Below are 27,470 nucleotides of genomic sequence, written 5' to 3' on the forward strand. Positions count from 1 at the left end.
AGAGGTTGAAAACATGAGTATATTTAAAAATTTTTGTTAATATATACAATCATATATTAGGTTGCCAGGGAGATACATCCTAATATTTTATTCAGCATATTAAAGATACATATTGTGAAAATAATATTTACAAATTCGGAAAGCTCAGCCGTTGGTACCTCATCTTCCATGAAGTGGCTAAAAAAAAGATTCTTGCCGTGGGCGTCATAAATCATTATTGGTTCATCCAAATCAACAAACCAAAAATATTTCTTGTTAATGAACGAAGGAAAAAAGAAAATATTAAAAATTGAATTTTTGATAGATTTTGAACGAAAGAATTAACTTTTGTGGTCAAATTTACGCCATATACTGACTCAAAAAAATAGTTGTAATAAAGATGACTTCAAAATTTGAGATAAACCCGATTAAAGTTTCACATTCATTTTGACGTGGTCACATCAAATCCGAAACATTCAAGGTGTACGGACGTGCTTTTTAATTCGATCCGTGAAATCTGTTGTTTTTTCTTGTTACAAAAGCAAACAAACATCAACATAAATAGCATCGATTAAATTGTCAACAGACAACCAAATCAAAATACAGTGCACACAAATTTACATAAAAAACATAAACAAATAGTGCACAAAACAAAAATATAAAAACAATAAAATCAAACAAACAATAATGAGTGCTGCGCAGCCTCACCAGCAAAGCCGTAGGCATTCCTTAAATGCCTACTTCAGTTTTGTGGAACCAACAAAAACAACTCCTGCCAACAAAAAAAGCAACGGCGGTGATGAGTCATCGCAGCGATCAGCTGAATTGGAATCGATGCAAAGGACGCAGTCGGCAGAAGCAGAAGTAAACAGCAATCGCGCAACAACAAATGCGCTGATAGCGACAAGTATGCAGGTACCAACAAGCACTCGGTTAACGAAGGATAACAAAAAAGAAGGTGAGAATGTACAATGCAAGAAAGGACCATCTATTCAGACTGGTATTGACCGCTACATAAACACAAAAAGGAAATCTAGTCCAATAAAATCAGCGGTCAATAACAAAAAATTTCAAGCAGGCACGCCAAATGGTAAAAAGCCAGACATTTTAATTGGCAATAGATTTGCCTTACTGAGCAAAGAACCTAACGACGATGCGAAGGGTACTACTGCAGCAGTGAATGCCAAACCTCCTCCAATCTATTTGCGTGAGCGTAGCTCAAATGCGCTTGTCTCCAAAATGAGCAATTTAATAGGCACGAACAATTTTCATATAGTGCCTTTAAAAAAAGGTAACATAGATGAAACGAAAATACAAACGTACACTGAAAAAAGTCTCATGGATGTAGTGAAATTCTTATCAAATAATAACAAGAATTACTACTCGTACCAATTGAAAAGCTCTAAAGGTCTAGTGGTAGTTATAAAAGGTATAGAGTCGTCGGTAAACTCTAACGACGTTAAAGAAGCTCTTGAAGAAGGTGGTTTTAGTATTAAATCAGTAGTAAATATATTTAACAGAAACAAAGTACCTCAGCCAATGTACAAAATAGAATTGATGCCAAATAATGAACAACTAAAGAAAAATGAAACACATCCAATTTACAAGTTAAAATATTTGCTCCATCGCAGAATCACCGTCGACATAAACCACATAAAAGAAATGGTCCGGTCCAATGCACCAACTGCCAAGAGTATGGGCACACGAAAGCATATTGCACTCTACGCAGTGTCTGTATGGTGTGTGGTGATCTGCATCCTACATCAAAATGTACTCTTAAAAAAGAGGATTTAAATAAAAAAATGTAGTAATTGTGGTGGAAATCACTCTGCAAACTATAGGGGTTGCCCGGTATACAAAGACTTAAAAACTAAATTGACTGTTGGAATTCAATCACGCCGTAATTAAATGATAAATATTCCTTCCAACGAAATTATTGAAAACCCTGTCCATATTTCAAAACAATGTATTCTTAAAAATAATGCTGTACAATGGAGCTATGCAAACATGGTAAAAGGCAACACAACACAAATGCAATTGCCCCAAAACCAACCAAATGGAAGCATTGAAACAATGATTTTAAACCTTACCCAATGTATGACACAATTTATGTCAACAATGCAAAATATGATTCAAGAGGTAATCAAAGCCCAAAACCAAATGTTGCAAACTTTTTTAAGTAAAAAATGAGCGTACTTAACATTTGTATATGGAATGCTAATGGTGTTAACCAACATAAATTGGAGCTTATTAGATTTCTGAATGAAAATAATGTAGATGTAATGCTGTTGTCAGAAACCCATCTTACAAATAAAAATAATTTCTTTATACCGGAGTATAGACTCTATGTTACAAATCACCCAGATGGAAAGGCACATGGTGGAACAGCAGTGTTAGTTAGAAAACGATTAAGCCACAACGCATTAGAATCTCATGCTACAGCGCAGTTACAAGCTACAACAATATCTATAAAAAATCGTTGCGGAGACTTAAACCTGACGGCTATATACTGTCCACCTCGTTTTAAAATTACAGAGAGTGAATTTAAAGACTTTTTTGAAACGCTAGGTCATAGATTTCTAGCTGGTGGAGATTACAATGCAAAACATATGTATTGGGGCTCACGACTTATTAATCCGAAAGGACGACAGCTGTATCATACTATTATAAATAGGCGCAATAACCTTGATATAATATCCCCGGGTAAGCCGACATATTGGCCTACTGATCGTAAAAAAATACCAGATTTAATTGATTTTGCAGTAATCAAAAATATAGATAAATCGCACATATCAGTAGATACATGTACTGACCTATCTTCTGATCACTTTCCTATACTAATAAAGTTATGTGAACAACCCATATTTATTGAAAAGAAAGTGGGCCTAACATCTCACAAAACGAACTTGCTTGTTTCCAAATTGAGCAATTTAATAGGCACGAACAATTTTCATATAGTGCCTTTAAAAAAAGGTAACATAGATGAAACGAAAATACAAACGTACACTGAAAAAAGTTTCATGGATGTAGTGAAATTCTTATCAAATAATAACAAGAATTACTACTCGTACCAATTGTTTTTTTGTAGTTATAAAAGGTATAGAGTCGTCGGTAAACTCTAACGACGTTAAAGAAGCTCTTGAAGAAGGTGGTTTTAGTATTAAATCAGTAGTAAATATATTTAACAGAAACAAAGTACCTCAGCCAATGTACAAAATAGAATTGATGCCAAATAATGAACAACTAAAGAAAAATGAAACACATCCAATTTACAAGTTAAAATATTTGCTCCATCGCAGAATCACCGTCGACATAAACCACATAAAAGAAATGGTCCGGTCCAATGCACCAACTGCCAAGAGTATGGGCACACGAAAGCATATTGCACTCTACGCAGTGTCTGTGTGGTGTGTGGTGATCCGCATCCTACATCAAAATGTACTCTTAAAAAAGAGGATTTAAATAAAAAAAATGTAGTAATTGTGGTGGAAATCACTCTGCAAACTATAGGGGTTGCCCGGTATACAAAGACTTAAAAACTAAATTGACTGTTGGAATTCAATCACGCCGTAATCAAATGATAAATATTCCTTCCAACGAAATTATTGCTAAACCCTGTCCATATTTCAAAACAATGTATTCTTAAAAATAATGCTGTACAATGGAGCTATGCAAACATGGTAAAAGGCAACACAACACAAATGCAATTGCCCCAAAACCAACCAAATGGAAGCATTGAAACAATGATTTTAAACCTTACCCAATGTATGACACAATTTATGTCAACAATGCAAAATATGATTCAAGAGGTAATCAAAGCCCAAAACCAAATGTTGCAAACTTTTTTAAGTAAAAAATGAGCGTACTTAACATTTGTATATGGAATGCTAATGGTGTTAACCAACATAAATTGGAGCTTATTAGATTTCTGAATGAAAATAATGTAGATGTAATGCTGTTGTCAGAAACCCATCTTACAAATAAAAATAATTTCTTTATACCGGAGTATAGACTCTATGTTACAAATCACCCAGATGGAAAGGCACATGGTGGAACAGCAGTGTTAGTTAGAAAACGATTAAGCCACAACGCATTAGAATCTCATGCTACAGCGCAGTTACAAGCTACAACAATATCTATAAAAAATCGTTGCGGAGACTTAAACCTGACGGCTATATACTGTCCACCTCGTTTTAAAATTACAGAGAGTGAATTTAAAGACTTTTTTGAAACGCTAGGTCATAGATTTCTAGCTGGTGGAGATTACAATGCAAAACATATGTATTGGGGCTCACGACTTATTAATCCGAAAGGGCGACAGCTGTATCATACTATTATAAATAGGCGCAATAACCTTGATATAATATCCCCGGGTAAGCCGACATATTGGCCTACTGATCGTAAAAAATACCAGATTTAATTGATTTTGCAGTAATCAAAAATATAGATAAATCGCACATATCAGTAGATACATGTACTGACCTATCTTCTGATCTCCTATACTAATAAAGTTATGTGAACAACCCATATTTATTGAAAAGAAAGTGGGCCTAACATCTCACAAAACGAACTGGCTAAAATACAAAAAATACGTGAGTAGCCACATTAATATTGAATACAAAATAAATAAAGAAGGAGATATTGACGAAACTATAAGGGAACTCAATGATATAATTATTAACGCAGCGGTCTTAGCAACACCAAAGAAAAGCTATAAGCCACGTGGTCTCAGGAAAATCAGTAATAGAGAAATAGAACAGCTTGTAAATGAAAAAAGGCGTGCTAGACGAGAATGGCAGATAAATCGCTCCCCTTCCACTCAGCTTCAATTGAAATCTGCTGTACGCAAATTAAAAAAAGCGCTTAAACGCGAGGAAGAACTCAGCAATGAAATATATATAAAGAAGCTGCAAAATTCACTTTGGAAAGCCCAAAAGTCCATGAAGCCACCAGTCGACTCCAACATGCCTATACGAGACTTGGGGGGAAATTGGGCTCGAAGTGACGAGGAAAAGGCTACTTGTTTTGCAAATCACCTAGAAAAGGTATTTCAACCAAATTGCCCAAAGAATAACTTTAAATTGTCAATCTTGCCTAACACAGCAAATGAGTCGCCCGAGTCCTTTAAGTCTTCACCTTCTGAAATTATTGGCATCATAAAAGAACTTAATCCAAAAAAGTCGCCAGGACATGATAACATCACCCCAAAATTGCTAATTGAGTTACCAAATATTGCTGTAGAGGTGCTCTCTTTGCTCTTCAATGCAATTCTAAGTTTCGGATACTATCCAATTTCGTGGAAAAAGTCGCAGATTATCCTGATAGATAAACCTGGGAAAGACTTGACACAGCCGTCTTCATACAGACCAATCAGTCTTCTACCCTGCCTTTCGAAAATATTTGAAAAGGTGCTGCTATCAAAGATGTCTCCTTTCCTCCACGAAAATAATATAATACCAACGCACCAATTCGGGTTTCGTGCAAAACATAATACAATAGAACAAGTAAATAGAATAACTAACGAAATAAGAAAAGCATTCGAGCACAGAGAGTACTGTTCAGCTATATTTCTAGACGTAGCTCAGGCATTTGATAAGGTGTGGCATGAAGGGCTTTTATATAAGATTAAAAACATTCTACCTTTGTAATTGTATAAAATATTGGAGTCTTATTTAAAATATAGACAATTTACGGTTAAAGTGGGAGACTTCATATCTGATGAACGACAAATAAGGGCTGGTGTACCACAAGGCAGTGTTTTAGGCCCAACTCTGTACATCATATATACTGCTGATCTTCCAACAACTAATAATGTTTTGACATCAACTTTCGCGGATGACACAGCTTTAGTGAGCCGTAACAAATGCCACATTATAGCATCAAGAATATTATCGGAGCACTTAAGATCTGTCGAAGAATGGCTAGCCAACTGGCGTATAAATGTGAATGAACAAAAGTGCCTTTAAATAAAAACTCTAAACTTAGCCTAGACAACAAAGTGCTTTTATACAATGCGGTCATAAAGCCGATTTGGATGTATGGCATTCAACTGTGGGGTACGACCTGTGCAACTAATATTGATATAATACAAAGGTTCCAATCGAAAATGCTTAGATCAATCACGTGCTCACCATGGTACATTCGCAATGAAAATATCCATAAAGATCTTGGTATCCCTATGGTGAAGAAAGCAGTAGAGGATAGCAGATTGAAATATATATCTAAACTCCGTGATCACCCAAACCCATTGGCTAATGCCTTAGTACATTCCTGCGATCAAACACGCCTAAAAAGAAGGGATATGCCTGCGTACTAAAGAGCAACGTTTCACCAATACAGCTCAATCACTTGTTTGAGCTTGTCTAGTTTTTTAAATAGTTTTAAGATGTTATTACTTATTGTTAGGCTTAAAGTAAAAGCAGATTCAATAAATAAAGAAATATTGAAAAAAAAAAATTTTGACGTGGTCTGACTTTCCTTCTATCTCTGAAATTTTAATCGTATCTATTTCATGATTTTGGATAATATTTTAATATTGTACTATTTAATAAGACAAAAGAATTCAAATTTTGAATCCCTAATCCCTTAATTCAGCAGGTGGTCCAAATAAGAGTGATTCCTGTAATTGAACAAACTGTTCAATTAAGCGAGTATCTGTTAATTCATTCCCCGGTTAATTGAATGAAATTTGTGCATATTTTGATGTGCAATAAAGCGAAAAGTACGTAGTTGTTAAGCATTGTTGAGGACAGCTAATTTCTCCAATTTGTAAAAGGGCTAAATCCTGGATATGAAATGCCTAGTCGGCATGTGGTGTAAAAAAGAATAATTCCAGTACAGTCCAAAATGTTCTTCAAAAAATTTAACAGAGCAAATACAAAAAGTAACGACGGAGAGGGGTGTGTTTGACAAAATAATGTTAGCGGTGACTGATAACGCAAGCAATATCAAGAGTGCCATATAAAATGAGCTCAAACTACGCCACTCGGGTTGTTTTGCGCATACTTAATTGTTAAAGGAAGTTTAACTAGTAATGATGATAAGCGGTCAAAAAGCACTGGATCAAAGGTTATTCCAATTGTAAATGGCCTGCGAAATTTATTTACTAGGTGGACAAAATCCTATTCCTACGTAAATCCAGTGAAAGAAGTGACTTTGGAGTTATTAAAAGGTCTTAATGACCGATTGGACAATTCGGAAAAAAACAACACTCTATCAATCATTCTTGGATCCTCGATTTAAAAACTTCGCATTTTCTGACACCATAACAGCCGATGTATTTAAAAAACGTATCATTGCTGATGTTAATAGAGTGGTCCAAGAAGCACAGGCAAATGAAACACAAGCGCCACAAGTTGAAGCTTCAGATGGAGCTGTCTATATACATATATTGACTCAAATAGACTACGAGGGAGTTGTAATGCCAGAGCAAATATTATTATTTTTTTTTAGTTTCTAAGCTTTTTTATGATTAATGTTAATCAAACATATATGTATCAGTATTAATTAAATAAAAGTCCATGATAATGGAATTTTTTTGAATTAGAAAAATATTTTGTTTTAATGTATTAAAAATGGTACAACGTATGATGTCAAAATGGTATGGTATAACACGGTATAACATTAAAAACATTGTATTTCAGACTAATACTACGTTCGGTCGACATTGAAAACATGTTTTCATTGAAAACAAGTAAGGAAGGGCTAAGTTCGGGTGTAACCGAACATTTTATACTCTCGCAATTTATATATTTAACTTTATTTATATTATGTAATACACAATGTGACCCACATATTCGTCATATATAGTGCATAAAGTCCATTGAAAGTTGGAAACCATAATATTAGGTTAGAAGCACCGTGGCCCTCGTGTTCGATATATGGGGCCATAAAAACCTATGGTCCGATTTCGGCGATTTTTAGAATGGGGCTGCCACACTATAAACATAGTATTTGTGCAAAGCTCTGCACCGATATCTTCACTAGTGCTTACTTTATATATTGTAAAGTAAGCGATTCAGATAGTCTTCAAAGTTCTGGTATATAGGAAGTAGGCGCGGTTGTGAAGCGATTTGGCCTATTTTCACAACATATCATTGGCATGTAAGGAAACTATTACAAACCAAGTTTCATTGAAATCGGTCGGGTAGTTCCTGAGATATGGTTTTTGACCCATAAGTGGGCGACGCCACGCCCATTTTCCATTTTGTAAAAAAATCTGAGTGTAGCATCCATCTGCCATTTCTTATGTGAAATTTAGTGTTTCTGACGTTTTTGGTTAGTGAGTTAACCCACTTTTAATAACTTTCAACCTAACCTTTGTATGGGAGGTGGGCGTAGTTATTATCTGTCATTTTTGGACTGTATAAGGACATGGCTGAAAAAAACGACTGCAGAAAGTTTGGTTTATATAGCTCTATTGGTCTGCGAGATATAAACAAAAAAGCGTTTTGGGGGCGGGGCCACACCCACTTTCCCAAAAAAATTACATCCAAATATGCCCCTTCATAGTGCGATCCTCCATACCAAATTTTATTTCTATAGCTTTATTTATGGCTTAGTTATGGCACTTTATGTGTGGCAGTGGTTCGATTTTTCTCATTTTCGAAAGCAACCTTCCTATGGTGCCAAGAAATAAGTGAGCCAAGTTTCATCAAGATATCTTAATTTTTACTCAAGTTACAGCTTGCACAGACGGACGGACGGACGGACAGACAGACATTCGGATTTGAACTCCACTCTTCACCCTGATCACTTTGGTATATACATATAACCCTATATCTAACTCGTTTAGTTTTGGGTGTTACAAACAACTGTTATGTGAACAAAACTATAATACTCTCTTTAGCAACTTTTGTTGCGAGAGCATAAAAATGGGTTTTCGTTCGAAAACTTGTGTTTCCATCCATGCAAAATCTGTCAAACAAAATCACAGTTTTCGCTGAAAACTTCTTGAAAACTTTCATTCCACTCATTATAATCGATGTCTGCTCTAGTTTAGTGAATATAATTGGAAGACATATTTTGCCATCCTCAAATTGTGAGTTAATATTTGTTTACATTTTAAAAAAGAATGGAGAAACAACAAAAGTACAAAAAAAAAGAAATTCGTGGGGTGAGAGAGAGGAAGCGCTCCTAATTAAATTGTGGCAAAATAAGGTGTGTGCTATTCGCGGGCCCAGAAAAAATAGCCACATTTTAGAAGAAATGGCAGTGGAGTTGCAGCAAAAAGGTGTGCCGTGCATAACGGCCAAAATTAAAACAAAGATGCGTATCTGTCGCAAAGATTTAGGTAAGTAATCAAATTTCATAAAAAATGGAGTATTTTTAATACATACATATATCATGTTTTACAGTCGGTTCAACTGGCGATTCCCCCTCACAGTGGCCTTTATACCAGAAAATGAGCGCTGTACTAACACCATATCAGAGAACGGCATTTGCTGAATGGAAAACATTCGTACGCGCTCAACAGCCGAATAATCACACTGTTCGGATCAGCCGATCAAACTTGCCTAAGCTCACATTTTCGTTGTTGATTTTAAATTCACTCGTGTGTGTGCGATTTTTTGTTTCACTCCGAGTTTGTTCGGCTCGTGTTCAATATAATGATTTCGGGCGCTTGCTCATTCGGTTCAACAATCATTGTTTTGAACAAGAACAACACTCAACTCGCAAAAATCAACTAGTATGATTTTACTCATACGCGCAGCAAGCGGCACTTTTTCTGCACAGATGAAATGTGAGAAGAAGAACAAGGCAAGCTACAACAACAACTGCATAGAAATTGTTACGGTACATGCAGTCGTAACGCTCACATCGTGTCGTCTTGTCGCTAATTGTTTACTCATAATCGATCAACTCAAATTGAACCGAATGATGCTTTCGTCAACACAGGCTCATTTTATTGAACGCTGACTTTTGTTCAGTGTGTTGAATTGAGTGAGAAATTTTGAACCGAGGACTCAAAATCCAAAGAATGATGTGTACGGCAAATTGAGTTGATTTTTACTCATTACTCTGTTTTTTTCAGTGAGTTGAGTTGAATGAAAAAGTTCGCGTATGAGTAAAACAAGAAAATAGTGATTTTTGCAGTTCTCTGCACCATATGTTAGCTACAACGCCGAGAGTTTAGTGGAAGAAAGCTTTTATTTATAAATTTATAACTAATATTTACCAATTGCTCCTAAGCATTGAGGGAATCCCTGAACCTCGAAACCAGTCACCAATTCTCTTAGGATTTCTCTATTTAGTGGAAACATTTTGAAACAGGATGGTTGTAGTAGTCTCCAGATTTCAGTGCAGAATTCCAGCAAAATTTCACAAACCGTAGGTTTTCCTACTAGTGATCAATTTTTGTAAATATCGGTGATTTAAAATCGCTATTGCAGTTAAGTAATTTGAGTTCGATCACAGTAGCTATAGAGAAGCAGAGAACTTAAGTATGTTCTAAGTTCTCTGCCTTTCTTTGTGGCGTAAACATATTCACCGCACTTTGCGACTGCGATTTCCACTGGCGGATCTAATTCAACATACTCAATAAACATGCTGTCATCGTTTATCAAGTGGTCAGAAGCACCAGAATCTAAGATAAATGAGACATTATTATCTTTACAATTTGAACTGTTTTGCCTACTTCCGAACCTTGTTTATTTATACTTTTTTTATACGTATAGCAGTCCTTTTTTATGTGACCTATTTTTCCACAATGGTGGCACTTTAACTTCTTTTTAAAACTGTTTTTGAAATATTTCTAATTGTATTTGTTTTTAAAATTGTATGGTGTAACTTTGTTAACGTTTTGTGAAAATTTTCCTACGGCTTGTAACACTTTTACACTCGTATCTCTATCAGCACTTCTTATTTTTGTTTCATGATCGAGTAATCGATTTTTTACAAAAGCTAAAGTTAATTTGTCTTCTGATAACGTTTCAATCGCTGCAATAACACCATCATAAGACGATGGTAAAGTAAGTAGTAAATGTGATACTTTATCCATCTCGTCAATCTTAGCCCCCGAAGCCAACAGCTCAGTTATCAAGTCATCAAAAAAATTAAAATGAATCAGTAGCTGTGATTCACTTTTGAATTTTAACGATAATAACCTTTTTCGAACAGCTAACTGCGTTGCTAAACTTTTTCTTTCATATATCGCATCCAAATTTGTGAAAATTTGTTTAGCTGTACTTTCGTTGCTTGCAAAGCCAAGAAAAGAGTCACTTAAAAATTCAATAATTAAACTTTTCGCGTTCCTTTCGGTTTTTAACCAGGCATCATCAGGCTCATCCGGCGTAGTTTCGTCTATAACCTTTAAAGCGTATATCTCAGCCAAAAGTGCTCTCACTCGAAACTTCCAGATGGAGTACTTTTCGCCGCTAAAGGGAACAATGTTCCGTTTTACTTTTTTCATGGAACTGTACTGTGTTTGGCTATTGCTGGCTAAGGCGTACTCTGGGTCCATAACCTGTTGTTTTTTCTTATTAAAAATAATGATAGCTAAATTTATATTACGAGAACACTTTATTCAAACTTGCGCACACAACTCGTCATTTACATATAATTCAAATTCAAAGAAAAAGCACATATTTCGTTGTAATAGAGATTGTAATAGAAGAGTAATTTTTGTTTGTTAATTGTGAATATTCACAATTATAGAAAGCAGTGATGTAATTAAAAGTACTGCAATTCTAACAGTTGCTAAGAGAGTGTAATAGTTTTGTCCACGTAACGGTTGTTTGTAACACCTAAAAATAAACGAGTAACCCTATATCTAGGCTATATATACCAAAGTGATCAGGGTGACGAGTAGATTTGAAATCCGGATGTCTGTCCGTCCATCTAACTTGAGTAAAAATGGAGATATCTTAATGAAATTTGGTACACATATTCCTTGGCACCATGAGACGGTTGGGCGAAATCATACCAGTTTCATGCCCAAAAAATAGCGAAAACCGAAAACATATAAAGTGCCATAACTAAGCCATAAATATAGATATAAAATTTGACATAAGGGATCGTACCAAGAAGAGGCATATTTGGATGTAATTTTTTTGGGTATGTGGGCGTGAACCCGCCCCTTACTAAGTATTTTGTGCATATCTCGTAAACTATTAAAGCTATATCAACCAAAGTCTCAGGCGTCATTTTGTTTAGACATTTCCTTATACAGTCTAAAAATGGAGGAAATCAGATTATAACCACGCCTACCTCCCATACAGAGGTTATGTTGAAAACTACCAAAAATGCTTTAATTCAGTAAGGAAAACAACAAAAAACCTTAAATTTCATTATAAAAATGGTACAGAAGAGCTGAACTCAAAATATTATACAAAATTGTATATGGGCGTGGTTCCGCCCTCTTATGGGTCAAAAACCATATCTCCGAAACTTCTCGACCAATTTCAATGAAATTCGGTTCATAATATCTTCTTGGCTTCCGAATGATATTTTATGAAAATAGTCCAAATCGGTTCACAACCACACCTACAACGGACTTTATAACATATATATGCCGAATTTATGAGTAAAATTGTGTGTTATATTAATAAAACTAATTAAATAAATTATTACTTTAAACACGTCAGTTTTCAATTTATGTACTTACAGTATCAATAGCATTTTTCTTACTTTGATAATTAAAATATTTTACGAAATGTTGATGTTTTAAATTCAGGAAAAGTTCTGCATGGAGTAATCACTGTGGAAAAAGAACGTAAAAAAGTGCGCATATTCTATCGGAACTTTGCTAACGTTATCGTTGTTAAGAATTTCAAATACTTTAATGAAGTGGCTGAAGAGACGTCGGAAACGTACTTTACATCCAATGGAAAAATAGTTTTGCACTTTTGGCCCAGGTATAACTATTTATTGCATGCGATACGTTTGCCACCAAAACCGAAAGAACGAATTTTACCAAAATTGGAATTGATGTGGAAGGCCGACAACTTATTATTCAAGCATTACCAAAAGAAGAAGAAACTGACATTAGAGAGTGCACAGTGTTATCTACACAACCATCCCGAAATAGTAGATTTCCTTTACGATTACATACATAGCGTGCTCCAAAAGAAACCAGAAGTGGTGTTTCCATTTACAATTAAATTTTTCCAAAATATGAAGAATACTTATTAAGACTTTATGTTCAGGCTGATGTAAAGCACATCTTGGACCACATTCTAAATTAAAAATGTTTTAGAATACATGTGAAATGTGATTTTTACTAAGATTGACACTTCGAATTAAGATGATTTTCACAATGAATTACCATAGACAAATGGATACATACATATCGCTCATTTACATGAATATTTTCACAACTCAAAAAAGTCGATTTTTAAGTTGAGTATCATCATATGAATAATAATCTATGTGCATTACTATTTTTATTTTCATTCCACCTTCCCAGAATTTGTATTTTTGAAATAAAATTAGATGCATTCCTTTTAATGGTAGATCGCCAAGCACGTTTTAGACACTTTGGATTCATATTTACAACCTTAGATCTAATTGAGATAGAACCAACTTAGCAAAATTTAAATATTAAGGTTTTCTTCCATACTCTTCTGTTTACGATTGTCTCATCATCATAACCACGTCCACCTCCCATACAAATGTTAAGTTGAAACTAATAACAGTGCGTTAACTCACTAACGAAAAACACCAGAAAACCAAGTTTAATGGTGAAGATGATATAGAAGGGCTACTCTCACATTGGTATAAAAATTTTTAAATGGACGTGTCACTGTCCACTTATGAGTCAAAAACGATATTCAAATATTATTAGGAAATTGGCGAAAACGCCTACATGCCATATAACACAGTTTTTAATTCCGTCTGATGGAAATTTTATTTTTAGTACGTATTTTCAAACTTCCGGTGGGCTTAAGTGAACTAAAATTCTTAGATATACTGGAGCTTGCTAGTAAAAATACGTAGCAAAAATCCCTACAGGAATTACCCAAGCTTCAATAATATATATAATGATTTTCTTTATCTTAGAGGACTTTATATTTTGTATATAATTAAATAAATTAATTGCGAGGGTATAAATTGCAAAATGGTTACATGCGCACTTAGCCTTCCTTACTTACTTATTTTTAAATATTTCCTTCGCGATCTGAGGTTTATATTTATGTGTATATTTATACATATATGTTACTTTGGACTGAGTAGGCAATTGCAAAGTAAAGTCCTCTCTCGACGAACAAAAATCAAAGTCTACAAGTCGCTCATTATTCCCGTCCTGATGTATGGCGCCGAAGCGTGGACGATGACAACATCCGATGAGACGACTCTTGGGGTTTTCGAGAGAAAGGTTTTGCGTAAGATTTATGGTCCTCTGAACATTGGCAACGGCGAATACCGCAGACGATGGAACGATGAGCTCTACGATTTATACGACGACATTAACATAGTTCAGCGAATAAAAAGACAGCGTCTACGCTGGCTAGGTCATGTTGTACGAATGGATGAAAACACCCCAGTTCTGAAAGTGTTCGATGCAGTACCCGCTGGAGGAAGCCGTGGAAGAGGACGACCTCCACTCCGGTGGAAAGACCAAGTGCAAAGTGACCTGGCTTCACTTGGTGTTTCCAGTTGGCGCCAAAAAGCAAAAAGGAGGAACGAGTGGCGCACTCTGGTGGATTCGGCTATAATCGCTTACAGCGGTTTCTACGCCATATATATATATATATATATATATATATGTATATATATTTATTATTTATTTATTTGCATAGGTTTTGTTGCTTGGAGATACTACTGGAAATGGGGTTATGTGCATAGTTACCAAATAAAAAATTGTTTAGTGTCAAAATTTACTGTGTAAAGAAAAAAAATTTGTCAAAGTGAAATTGTAAATTCATTTGTTTTATTTGTGTATATGTGTATAAATCTATTATTTTAATTCAAAATGGAAGTTGACCCATGCAATAATCAGTTTGTGGAGCAGGCGGATAACGTATGTTAAGCTATAGATAAACTATTTTTTTACTTGTTAATTTAATCCCTACAGAAGCTGACCTCTAACGATGAATGTGAACGTATGGATACAGCTGTACACCCGCAGGAAAATAAGGAATTGAACATAGCCGTAAATTAAAAAAAAGAGACAATAATGAGTGCGGAATTTATTAAACAAGTTCCCATTTTTATAGCTGACTATCAATCCCAAGGCCGATGAATTTGAGAATCCTCCATGTTACCTTCCACAACCGGGTGATGAGCTTCCTTCTAAAGATCTGCTCAAACCGATGGGTCCCATTGGCCCATGGGCAACAGGAAAAGTGGATTGGAGTCCTATGGCGGGTTTAACGGGTACGCGACCGGTTGTAGACCGTTATTCAATAACACGCTTCAGTCCCAATGAGTGGCGCGCAAAAAACAAGGAGACGTTGCAAAAAACCAATGATATTTTCGACAAGGCTATCAAGTATTTTTTTATTAAATAATTACATACATTCCAATAACATTTTTGTTTAACAGAAACCAGTACAGCTCGAAAACGGCATTTATGCGTATCAGTGCGTTGGTCGAGAAGACACAAGCGGAAACCACCAAAAATTTGACACAACGCGCCCAACTGGTGGGCAAGTGGAAAACTACTCTGGAAACGGCTATAAAAAGTATGGCAGATGAAATCAGCACTTTGGAAGAGGAACGAATCCGATTGAAGAAATCATTAGTTATTTTGGGTGTTCCTGAATCGATAGGTAAGTTATCAAAACAAAGTAAAGCAAAGTATAACCTGATAATAGTAAAAAAATCAAATTTTAATTTAATACATTTTAATGTTCTATAAACAATTAAAAAACTACAGGTCTGATTGTAAAAACTGCTTAATTTCTGAATAATTTTTCCCCTCAAAACGAAACTTGAGAAGAATATAATAGTTTTGTTCACAAAATAACTATAACACCTAAAACAAAACGGGATAGATAGAGGTTGACGAGTAGAGTCCGTCCATCTGTCCGTGCAAGTGATAACTTGATACACATTTTCATTGGCATCCTCAGAAGGTTGATATTTTGGATCGAAATCTAATGGTTCGATTTTGATCTGGCCTGTCCATAAAGTACTGTTAAGTGAAAATCTAAAAAATGCTATAACTAAACCACAAATTGAAATTCAGAACATATGATCACTATAATGCAAACTAGTATACTATAATTACATATATACTTGATGACACCTTTCCTTTTGATACCACATATATGACACCTTTCCCTTTGATACCACATGAGATGATATGTAAATGGATGAAATCGGATAATAACAAGTAAGAAAGGGCTGAGTTCGGTTGTGACCGAATATTTTACACTCTCGAAATTTATTTATTTAATTTTATTAATATAGCACACAATTTGACCCACATATTCGTCATATATATGGTATGAAGTCCATTGGAAACCCGAGTATTTGGTATATGGGAGCTAGGTGAAGTTATGACCCAATTTCACCCATTATTGGCACCGAGACATATTCCCTACAAATTTCTTTAAAATATCTGAGAGACTTACCTATATTTTGGTTAAAATATGTATTAGAAGCACTGAGGTCCTCATGTTCGATATATGGAGCCTTGAAAACCTATGGTCCGATTTCGATTTTTAGAAAGAGCGTGCCACACTATAAATGCAGTATTTATGCAAAGTTCTGTTCCGATATCCTCACTAGTGCTTACTTTATATATGGGCATTTCCGCCAGAAGGTCCACCACAGACAAAATATTAAACATTATTAGAATTACAAAGTGTTAGCATATTTTCATAGGGAAATATTTAAATTTATTTATATTAAATTAATTGCAAATTAATGCATAACCAATTACGGATATACGAAAGCCAAGTCGCAAGGAGCTCCTTTTTTATTTCGATATTTCTAGTGCATTTTGTTTTTTCTTAAATTATTAAGGAAACATATTATGCATTAACTTTTGGTCCTTTATAAGGGTTTAAAGAGCGATATAAAATGCATAATAAAGTATGCGATTGCAAATAACTGGGAAATATAAGCAGAAAGTTTGCTAAATTTTGGGTATAAACCTTTAATTTTTATACAATTAAAATACATTTTTTTTTTTCAAATATCAGAAGATTTGTGATTCTGGTAACTACTTAAAATTGATCACGTGCGACTTCGTGAGTGTCGAATTTAAAAATTTTAAATTATTTTTTGTCTTATAAAATTGATAAAGTGTGTAAATAGATACGTTTACATTATTTATTTACATATGACCGCACTTTAAATGCCACTGAACTAGCTATTCAAATAGATTTTGGCGAAAATTATAGGCTTACAAATCAAAATAAGAGTGCTCATTTTAACAAGGTTGTCAGGAGAAAATCGTTTGATTTTATTATATAAGTGACAAGCTAACGCATAACACATTATTATCTTGATAAACTTTATTATCTTGACACTTTATATGTTTTCGTTTCTCGACATTTTGTGGGCGTGGCTGTGGTCCGATTTCGCCCATCTTCAAAAGCAACCTTCCTATGGTGCCAAAAAACACGTTTACCAAGTTTCATCAAGATATCTTAATTTATACACAAGTTACAGCTTGCACAGACGGACGGACAGACAGACATCCGGATTTGAACTCCACTCGTCACCCTGATCACTTTGTATATATCTAACTCGCTTAGTTTTGGGTGTTACATACAACCGTTATGTGAACAAAACTATATTACTCTCTTTGCAACATGATGCGAGAGTATAAAAACTACAAAAAGTGTGTCAACTCACTATTTATATAAATTTTATAGAAAAGAAAGTACAGAGTGACCGCACTCAGTTTGGTTCAAAAATGGAAAGAGTGCATGGTGGCGGCCACCTTTCAGTCAAAAATCATATGTTAGGAACTACTGTACCAATTTCAATAAAATTTGTACAATATATTTATATCTATTTGGAAAATGCTAAAAGTGTGGCTTAGCCCATCTAAAAATTTTCAAAATCAGTCCGAACATGATTTTTTTACCGAAAATATCGGTAAATATTTCAGAGATTCCTTATCCTCACAATAGTGAGCTCACTATCTTCCAAATGTTTAATATTATTACTTCAGCCATATTTATACTCGTCTAATGATTCTCATTATTCTGGTGAATTTAGCTAAAGAGTGTATAGAGAAGCGTGCAGGACGACCCGATACCGAATTAGTTCGAGACTCGCCTGAGGAAGAGCTTATTAATGAATTGGCGCTGATTGCAGAGATCCGTCAGCAGCTTAAAAAAACATTGGAAGATTTTGAGCAACAGCAGGTAGAAAATCGTACGGCAAGACAACGTCTTGAATATGATTGGAGCGACAAAAAGGAAGCCTATGAAATTGATACAATTAACGTGGGACTTAATAACTTCTCGAAAACAATAATGTTTCGGCCAGGTGCAATACGCCAGCCACCTGAGTGAGTAACCCATTCAAATGACCACGTTAACCACCATATGTATATGACTACTTTCCGCAGACAAGCATCCGAACAATATTGGGAGCATTTCAGTAAGGAAACACTGGAGGAATGTGAGAAGTGTCGACAAAAATCTGTCAAATTACGACAAACACTCAATTCTATTTTGATGAATGCTGCGCGTGATATACGCAACCAGGCAGATGTGGTGGAACGTGCATTTATTGCACGCATAAATTGCACTCAAGAAAATCTACAACGATTTGAAAATGAGCTGCGCGATGTAAGCATATTACAATGTCAATACTAATTATTTCCAATCATATTTCTAATGTTGCTTTTTTTAAACATTTCCAGTGCCTCCAAAAGCTGGCCGATACTGAGACACGTATTGTTCAATTGCATCGTGCGGTTCGAAGCTTTGATGCAGCTATGAAGGTGGCTCAGACCCGCATGGATAATCGTAGCTACCGGCCTAATGTTGAGAATTGTCGTGATTTTGCACAGCAAGACCTCATCGACGAGGTGGCAACAATACAAAGCGGTGTCACAGCTATGTTGGCTGAGTTGGATGCGGCAGAAAATATAAAAACAGGCCTAATGCAAACACGTAGCACTCTGGAACGCGAAATCATGTTAAAACGACGAACATTGTGGTTGGATCGTGACCGTTGCATGTTGCTACGCTCCCATTATCCATCAGCTAGTGCATTAAGTGGGTTCGCCAGCATGTAAATTTGAAATGAATTGAATTTCTAAAATCATCATATATAACAAGAAGTAGACATATTTGTTCACGACAAAGGTTTGCATTTTCTTATTAATTATCAATATTCATCTCGCCTACCTATTTGTGGATCATATGGATTATTGATTTACTTCACTGTCTTATCTTAATGAAATAAATAGAACGTCTATAGTTTAGTTACATTAGCCAAAAAACTATAAAATACTTTTAGTACTTCCACTAGCCCTCATTTGTATGTGTGTATGAAATTGACGCCTCTTACGCGACTATAGCCGAATCAATAATAGCGCGACAACTCCAATGTCTACATATATGCCATTATATGATGAAGGATTAGTTCTGTTGAAAATATTTCCAATACACCCAGTGATGAGGTCATTTTAATAATAATATTTTTCTTCTTCTAAAGCTTTAATAAATATTTTAATATCTAATTTTATTACAGAAAAAATTACTTAATCTAAAAACACATACATAAGTTTAATATGATATATAATTAAATGAAGCTCTAATGAGAGTATCGGAATAAGCTTTATCGGATTGACGGAGTTTAAACCGCTCATTTAAAAGTGGTCTAAAACGGAACATAAATTTTCAGCCTATGGCTGAATTTTTACTGAAAACCATCGGTTATTCTCTAAGGATCTTCAAGCATCCGATTGCCTTTATACCAAATATATTCATTAATATGTAATACGCTAGACAGACGGCAGAGTTAACTCGGATTAACAGCGCTTTTAATCAGTTCCAATTTTGAGGGTGACAGACGGCAGGAAAGCGAGTTATAAACTCCCATAACAGCTGATTGGCAATAATATTTCCATTTTGGTGAAATAAAATTGGATAGAAAGGAAATATTGCGGCTGTTAGCCGCACAACTAGTACAAAATCACTAACCCTTTCAGACCTGACACTAAACTACTGAATTTTTTTCCCCATTTTAAAAACATACAGTCTTTATGTGATATAAAAACATATTCGCCATCTAAATTTTTGTGTTTCAATTTCCTTCTAGGGTTTCGAGGACCCGCACATTTGATGCATCTCGGTCTGATTTCGTTTGAAATAAACAAACCCACATATGCTAACTATTTAAACTTTTTATTTATTTTTTCGTGTGATAAATAGTGAAACAATTCTTTATACATCGCGTGCGCGTACGTGACTTACACTCTTTTCGACGGCACATACGGGCTGATTTTAGGTCAGATTCTTCTGGCCAGTGATTGATACTATCTAGCCGCTTTTCAGGGCATGGCTGGTCTGCTGGACGGTATCGTTTAGATGGTGGAGTTAAATCAACGTCGCCTGATTCTGATCCAGAGCACCACTCCACGTTCATTTTAATTTGATCTGCTACCAAAGCTTCTGCTAGCGCAAGCCGAAAACTTAGCAAATCGTGTATAGCCTTTGGTGGCATTCTAATTTCCCGACAAAAATTACGATACTCCATCCAAGCATTGCAACACGCCAAGTCACTGCCAAAATATCATCATCTGTAAGCATTTTTTTGAAATGTGTATGTATGTATGTGATTGGCGTTGCAACCGTTTAGCCGGTTATAGCCGAATCGACGATAGTGCGCCACCTCTCTCTCTCCTTCGCAGTTCGGCGCCAGTTGGAGATCCCAAGTGTAACCAGGTCGCTCTCCACCTGGTCCCTCCAACGGAGTGGAGGCCTTCCCCTTCCTCGGCTTCCTCCGGCGAGTACTGCATCGAACACTTTCAGGGCTGGAGTGTTTACGTCCATTCGGACAACATGACCTAGCCAGCGTAGCCGCTGTCTTTTTATTCGCTGAACTATGTCAATGTCGTCGTATAACTCGTACAGCTCATCGTTCCATCGTCTGCGGTATTCGCCGTTGCCAATGTTCTGAGGACCATAAATCTTACGCAAAATTTTCCTCTCGAAAACTCCTAGTGTCGTCTCATCTGATGTTGACATCGTCCAAGCTTCTGCACCGTAAAGCAGGACGGGAATGATAAGCGACTTGTAGAGCTTGATTTTGGTTCGTCGAGAGAGGACTTTACTGTTCAATTGCCTACTCAGTCCAAAGTAGCACCTGTTGGCAAGAGTTATTCTGCGCTAGATTTCGTGGCTGACATTATTCGTGTTGTTGATGCTGGTTCCCAGGTATACGAAATTATCTACGACCTCGAAGTTATGACTGTCAACAGTGACGTGGGAGCCAAGACGCGAATGCGCCGACTGTTTGTTTGATGACAGGAGATATTTCGTCTTGTCCTCATTCACCTCCAGACCCATTCGCTTCGCCTCCTTATCCATGCGGGAAAAAGCAGAACAAACGGCGCGGTTGTTGCTTCCGATGATATCAATATCATCGGCGTATGCCAGCAGCTGTACACTCTTGTAGAAGATTGTACCTTCTCGGTTTAGCTCTGCAGCTCTTATAATTTTTTCCAGCATAAGGTTAAGGAAGTCGCACGATAGTGAGTCACCTTGTCTGAAACCTCGTTTGGTATCGAACGGCTCTGAGAGGTCCTTCCCAATCATGACGGAGCTTTTGGTGTTGCTCAACGTCAATTTACACAGCCGTATTAGTTTTGCGGGGATACCAAATTCAGACATCGCGGCGTAAAGGCAACTCCTTATCGTGCTGTCGAAAGCAGCTTTAAAATCGACAAAAAGGTGGTATGTGTCGATCCTCTTTTCACGGGTCTTTTCCAAGATTTGGCGCATGGTGATTATCTGGTCAGTTGTCGATTTTCCAGGTCTAAAGCCACACTGATAAGGTCCAAACAGTTCGTTGACGGTGGGCTTTAGTCTTTCACACAGTACGCTCGATAGAACCTATGCGATATTTAGGAGGCTGATCCCACGGTAATTGGCGCAGATTGTGGGATCTCCCTTTTTATGGATTGGGCAGAGCACACTGAGGTTCCAATCGTCAGGCATGCTTTCTTCCGACCATATTCTGCAAAGAAGCTGATGCATGCACCTTATCAGTTCTTCGCCGCCGTATTTGAATAGTTCTGCCGGTAATCTATCGGCCCCCGCTGCTTTGTTGTTCTTCAAGCGGGTAATTGCTATTCGAATTTCTTCATGGTCGGGTAATGGAACCTCTGTTCCATCGTCATCAATTGGGGGATTGGGTTCGCCATCTCCTGGTGTTGTACTCTCACTGCCACTCAGCAGGTCGGAGAAGTGTTCCCTCCATAATCCCAGTATGCCCTGGACATCGGTTACCAGATTACCACCTTGGTCTCTACATGAGGATGCTCCGGTCTTGAAACCTTCGTTAAGTCGCTTCATTTTTTCATAAAATTTTCGAGCATTCCCTCTGTCTGCCAGCTTCTCAAGCTCTTCGTACTCACGCATTTCGGCCTCTTTCTTTTTTTGTCTGCAGATGCGTCTCGCTTCCCTCTTCAGCTCTCGGTATCTATCCCATCCCGCACGTGTTGTGGTCGTTTGCAACGTTGCGAGGTAGGCATTCTGTTTTCTCTCCGCTGCGAGACGGCACTCCTCATCGTACCAGCTTGTTTTTTGTCGTTGCCGAAAACCAATTGTTTCGGCTGCAGCGGTACGCAGTGAGTTTGAGATGCCGTTCCACAGTTCCCTTATACCGAGATGCTGATGAGTGCTCTCAGAGAGCAGGAGTGCAAGTCGAGTAGAGTATTTCGTGGCTGTCTGTTGCGATTGCAGCTTTTCGACGTCGAACCTTCCTTGTGTTTGTTGACGGGCATTCTTTGCTGCACAGAGGCGGGTGCGTATCTTCGCTGCGACCAGATAATGGTCCGAGTCTATATTTGGTCCTCGGAGCGTACGCACGTCTAAAACACAGGAGACATGTCTTCCGTCTATCACAACGTGATCGATTTGGTTCCGCGTGTTTCGATCAGTAGCTTGATGTATTTTCTTATGCTGGAATCTGGTACTACAGACGACCATATTTCGGGCCCCAGCGAAGTCGATCAGCCTCAGGCCGTTTGGCGATGTTTCGTCATGGAGGCTGAATTTTCCGATGTGATGGGTCCCAAGCCCTACGCACAACCGCATAAGCGGGCTTCGCCTTCTCACTTTAGCTCGCCTTCAAACGGATGTCTGTTGGCTACCCAGAGGATACTTGGTCTAAAACCGGAAGTCGTGAGCTGCTTGAACCATGTGGAAATGAAATGCAAGAAAAAGCACTTGTGTTTAGTTACTTAAGACCTGATACGCACAATTGATGCACTTGTTGAAAAGTACGGCTAAAACATACTTACTTTGCATTGAATCACTCCTATTCATTTTAAATATTAGAAGATACTATTTTTTTAGTTATAATATGCACTCTTCACTATTTTTTCACTAATAATATTTTAATAATATTAAATACAATTTACTGCCGCAGCTCTCTTTGAAAAAATCGAAATATGACTTAAGAATTTCATCACCACGTGGATAACGGTAAACCGAATAGCGAAATCAGCACAATCGATGCATATCAGCCTTTTTAACATACGTGCATAAATACTAGAGATCTTGACATTGAAACTTGACCGCACAATTGATGCATCACGGTCTGAAAGGGCTAATTATTAAAAAAATATACATAAATACGTTATTATTGAAACTTACATTTTAGAAAAATTTAGCATGCGTAGCACAGCTGTCAGTATTGCATTTTTTCATTCACAATAGATAAATGCCACGAAATTTTGAGGATTAAATGGGAGTTAGCAAACCGAGTTAACTGAGATAACTCTCGAATTAACCCCGATTAAAGCAGTTAACCCGAATTAACGACGCCGTCTGTCAGGGGTATAAGATATTTTAACTAAATTATCTAAAATTCTAATTTTTAATATAATATAGTATGGAAATGGGTAAAATTGGTCTGCGAACGACCCCATATAATAACTATTACAATGTCCGTTATTCTAATGATTTATCTTATAGCCTAGACAGACGGCAGAGTTAACCCCGATTAACTGCGCTTTTAATCAGTTCCACATATGTAGGTGACAGACGGCAGCAAAGCGTGTTATAAACCCCCATAAACAGCTGATTGACAAAGATATTTTCATATTGGTAAAATAAAATTTGATAAAAAGCAAATATTGCGGTTGTTAGCCGCAATAATAGTACAAAATTACTAATTACTAAAAAATATGCATATACATATACGTTATTGTTAGAACATCCATTTTAGAAAAAAGTAGCTATTTCATTGCATGCTTATGCTTTTGTTTACATTTAATTGAAAAACAGCTGTCAGTATCGCATATTTTCATTCACAATAGGTTAAAATCGGCCAGGTTTATCAATGTTGCCAACTAAATGCTGCGAACTCCCACTAACTCTCTAAAATTTTGAGGATTAAATGGGAGTTAGCAAACGGAGTTTATCCGAATTAACGCCGCCGTCTGTCAGGGGTATTAATGAAATTGTGTGATAACATGTTCTCCAGTGTTAATTTGGCCTAGCTCCAATGAAATATTATAATGAAATCGGTCTAGATCCAATATACTTTCGCCCCATTTAAACAAAATATTATATGTCTTCTCTTTTGGTACATTTTTTTTCGCATACATATATCTGAATAGATTTTAGATTATACTGCTAACTACAGGGGCTGCCCTGTATATAAAGACTTGAAATCAAAATTGTCACTGGGAATTCAAGCTCGTCGTAACCAAATGTTGAATATCCCTCGTAACGAAAATGTAGTAATTACAGACCAGAGTTCGAAACCTGGTAATTCTAAGGATATCCTTGTCCAGGGAAGCTATGCAAATGTGGTAAAAGGCAACGCTGTGCAAATGCAACAACCGCAAAATCCACCAAGTGGAGGTATTGAAAATATGATTCTAAATCTGACTCAATGTATGACACAATTCATGTCTACGATGCAAAATATGATCCAAGATTTGATCAAATCTCAAAATCAAATGTTACAAACCTTATTATCTAAAAAATGAGAATACTAAATATTTGTATATGGAATGCCAACGGTGTAAACCAACACAAACTGGAGTTAATACGATTTCTGACTGAAAAAACATAGATGTTATGCTGATATCAGAAACTCATTTAACAAATAAAACAATTTCTTTATAGCGGGATATAGACTTCATGTTACAAATCATCCAGATGGAAAGGCGCACGGTGGAACAGCAGTATTGGTTAGAAATCGGCTAAACCACCATACTTTAGAACCACATGCTACAGCGCAGCTACAAGCTACAACAATATCAATAATAAAAATCGAGGTTCTGACCTCAATCTGACGGCTATATACTGTCCACCTCGTTTTAAAATTACAGACTGCGAATTTAAAGATTTTTTTGGAACGCTAGGTCCAAGATTTCTAGCAGGTGGTGATTATAATGCAAAACACATGTACTGGGGCTCACGTCTTATTAATCCGAAAGGACGACAGCTGTACTACACTATTATAAATAAGCACAATAACCTTGATATAATATCTCCTGGTAAGCCGACATACAGGCCCAGTGATAGAAACAAAATACCAGACTTAATAGATTTTGCTGTAGTCAAAAATATAGATAGATCGCTAATAACAGCAGATACATGTACAGACTTATCTTCAGATCATTCTCCTGTACTAATAAAGTTATGCGAACAGCCCATGATAGTTGAGCCAAAAGTATCTCTAACATCTTTTAAAACTAACTGGTTGAAATATAGAAAATATATCAGTAGCCACATTAATATCGATTTAAAAATAAGTATAGGAAGAGATATTGATGAAAGCGTAATGGAATTCAATGATGTAATAACAAATGCAGCTGTCTTGGCAACACCTAAAAGAAAAGTTAAGGTTTTTAGAAACATGACTAATAATGAAATAGAAAAGCTTGTAATTGAGAAAAGGCAAGCGAGACGTGAATGGCAGTTAAGTCGTTCCCCTTCAACTCTGCGTCAACTGAAATCGGCTGCACGTAAGTTAAAAAAAGCACTTAAACGCGATGAAGAATACAATACTGAAAATTATATCAAGCACCTGTGTCCAAATTCTAGCAAGAAAAACTCCCTTTGGAAAGCACAAAAGTATTTTAAGCCTCCAGTAGATTCCAAGATGCCTATAAGACAGTCGAATGGTAATTGGGCGCGCAGTAATGAGGAAAAGGCAAATTGCTTTGCAAATCACCTAGAAAAGGTATTTCAACCCAATGGATCAAAAAACAACTTTAAGTTGCCAACTTTGTCCAATATTGCAAACGAGTCAAGCGTGTCTATTAGGACGTCTACTTATGAAATTATCAAGATCCTAAAAGAGCTAAATCCGAAAAAGTCTTCAGGACACGATAATATTACTCCAAAAATGTTAATTGAGTTGCCAAATATTGCTATATCAGTGCTCTCTTTGCTCTTTAATGCAATTCTTGGTTTCGGGTACAATCCAATTTCGTGGAAAAAGTCGCAGATCATCATGATAGATAAACCTGGAAAAGACTTAACACAACCATCTTCCTACAGACCAATAAGTCTCTTACCATGTCTTTCCAAAATATTCGAAAAAGTTTTACTATCAAAAATGTCTCCTTTCCTCCACGAAAATAATATAATACCAACCCATCAATTCGGTTTTCGTGCTAAACATGGCACAGTAGAGCAAGTGAATAGAATTACAAACGAAATCAGGAAAGCATTCGAGCACAGAGAGTACTGTTCAGCTATTTTTCTCGATGTAGCTCAGGCGTTCGATAAGGTCTGGCATAAAGGCCTTTTATGGAAAATCAAAAACGTTTTACCTTACGAATTGCATAAAACATTGGAGTCATATTTAAGAAATAGGAAATTTACGGTTAAAGTAGCAGATTTTATATCAGAAGAACGAGGAATAAGGGCCGGTGTACCTCAGGGCAGTGTATTAGGCCCCACTCTGTACATAATATATACAGCAGACATTCCAATAGCTAATAACGAATTGCCATCCACTTTTGCGGATGACACAGCCATAGTAAGCCGAAACAAATGCCCCATTAGAGCATCAAGAGTATTAGAGGAGCACTTAACTTGTGTCGAAGAATGGCTAGCCAACTGGCGTATAAAAATTAATGAGCAAAAATGCAAGCATGCTACATTTTCTCGAAGGCCAGAAACATGTCGGACAGTTAAAATAAACAATGTATTAGTACCCCAAGCGAATGAAGTAACTTATCTTGGGATTCACCTAGATCGAAGGCTTACGTGGCGGAAACACATAGCGAGTAAAGTAACTTGCATGAAGTTAAGAGCAGCCAATTTAAATTGGCTTCTAAACAAAAATTCTAAACTTAGCCTAGACAACAAAGTCCTGTTATACAATGCAATCATAAAACCGATTTGGATGTATGGTATTCAACTGTGGGGTACGACCTGTGC

At 36.5% G+C, this 27,470-nt stretch overlaps 2 protein-coding genes across 4 annotated transcripts in view; both read left to right on the forward strand.

The window, feature by feature from the left end:
* LOC105219417 (ciliogenesis-associated TTC17-interacting protein) overlaps positions 1-13,180 on the forward strand; it is a 30,122-nt gene extending 16,942 nt beyond the window's left edge. The window contains exon 4 of the mRNA XM_011195537.3: positions 12,653-13,180. Within this exon, the coding sequence (XP_011193839.1) occupies positions 12,653-13,110 (458 nt within the window). The 3' untranslated portion in view covers positions 13,111-13,180. The remainder of the gene's footprint in view (positions 1-12,652) is intronic.
* LOC105219416 (tektin-4) overlaps positions 1-27,470 on the forward strand; it is a 59,993-nt gene that overhangs the window by 15,514 nt on the left and 17,009 nt on the right. The window contains exons 1-7 of one of the 3 annotated variants that reach the window (XR_008470616.1): positions 14,759-14,938; positions 14,993-15,070; positions 15,135-15,409; positions 15,463-15,689; positions 18,097-18,391; positions 18,452-18,674; positions 18,749-19,196. Coding sequence is in view for 2 of the 3 variants with exons in the window: in XM_011195536.3 (XP_011193838.1) it covers positions 14,891-14,938; positions 14,993-15,070; positions 15,135-15,409; positions 15,463-15,689; positions 18,097-18,391; positions 18,452-18,674; positions 18,749-19,126 (1,524 nt within the window). In the remaining variant the exon portion in view is untranslated. Of the gene's footprint in view, positions 1-14,758; positions 14,939-14,992; positions 15,071-15,134; positions 15,410-15,462; positions 15,690-18,096; positions 18,392-18,451; positions 18,675-18,748; positions 19,369-27,470 lie in introns of those variants that run through there. The other 2 variants (XM_011195536.3, XM_029045039.2) reach the window with 2 other exon arrangements.

This window comes from Zeugodacus cucurbitae, chromosome 3, assembly GCF_028554725.1.
Source record: "Zeugodacus cucurbitae isolate PBARC_wt_2022May chromosome 3, idZeuCucr1.2, whole genome shotgun sequence".
Lineage (NCBI taxonomy): Eukaryota > Metazoa > Arthropoda > Insecta > Diptera > Tephritidae > Zeugodacus > Zeugodacus cucurbitae.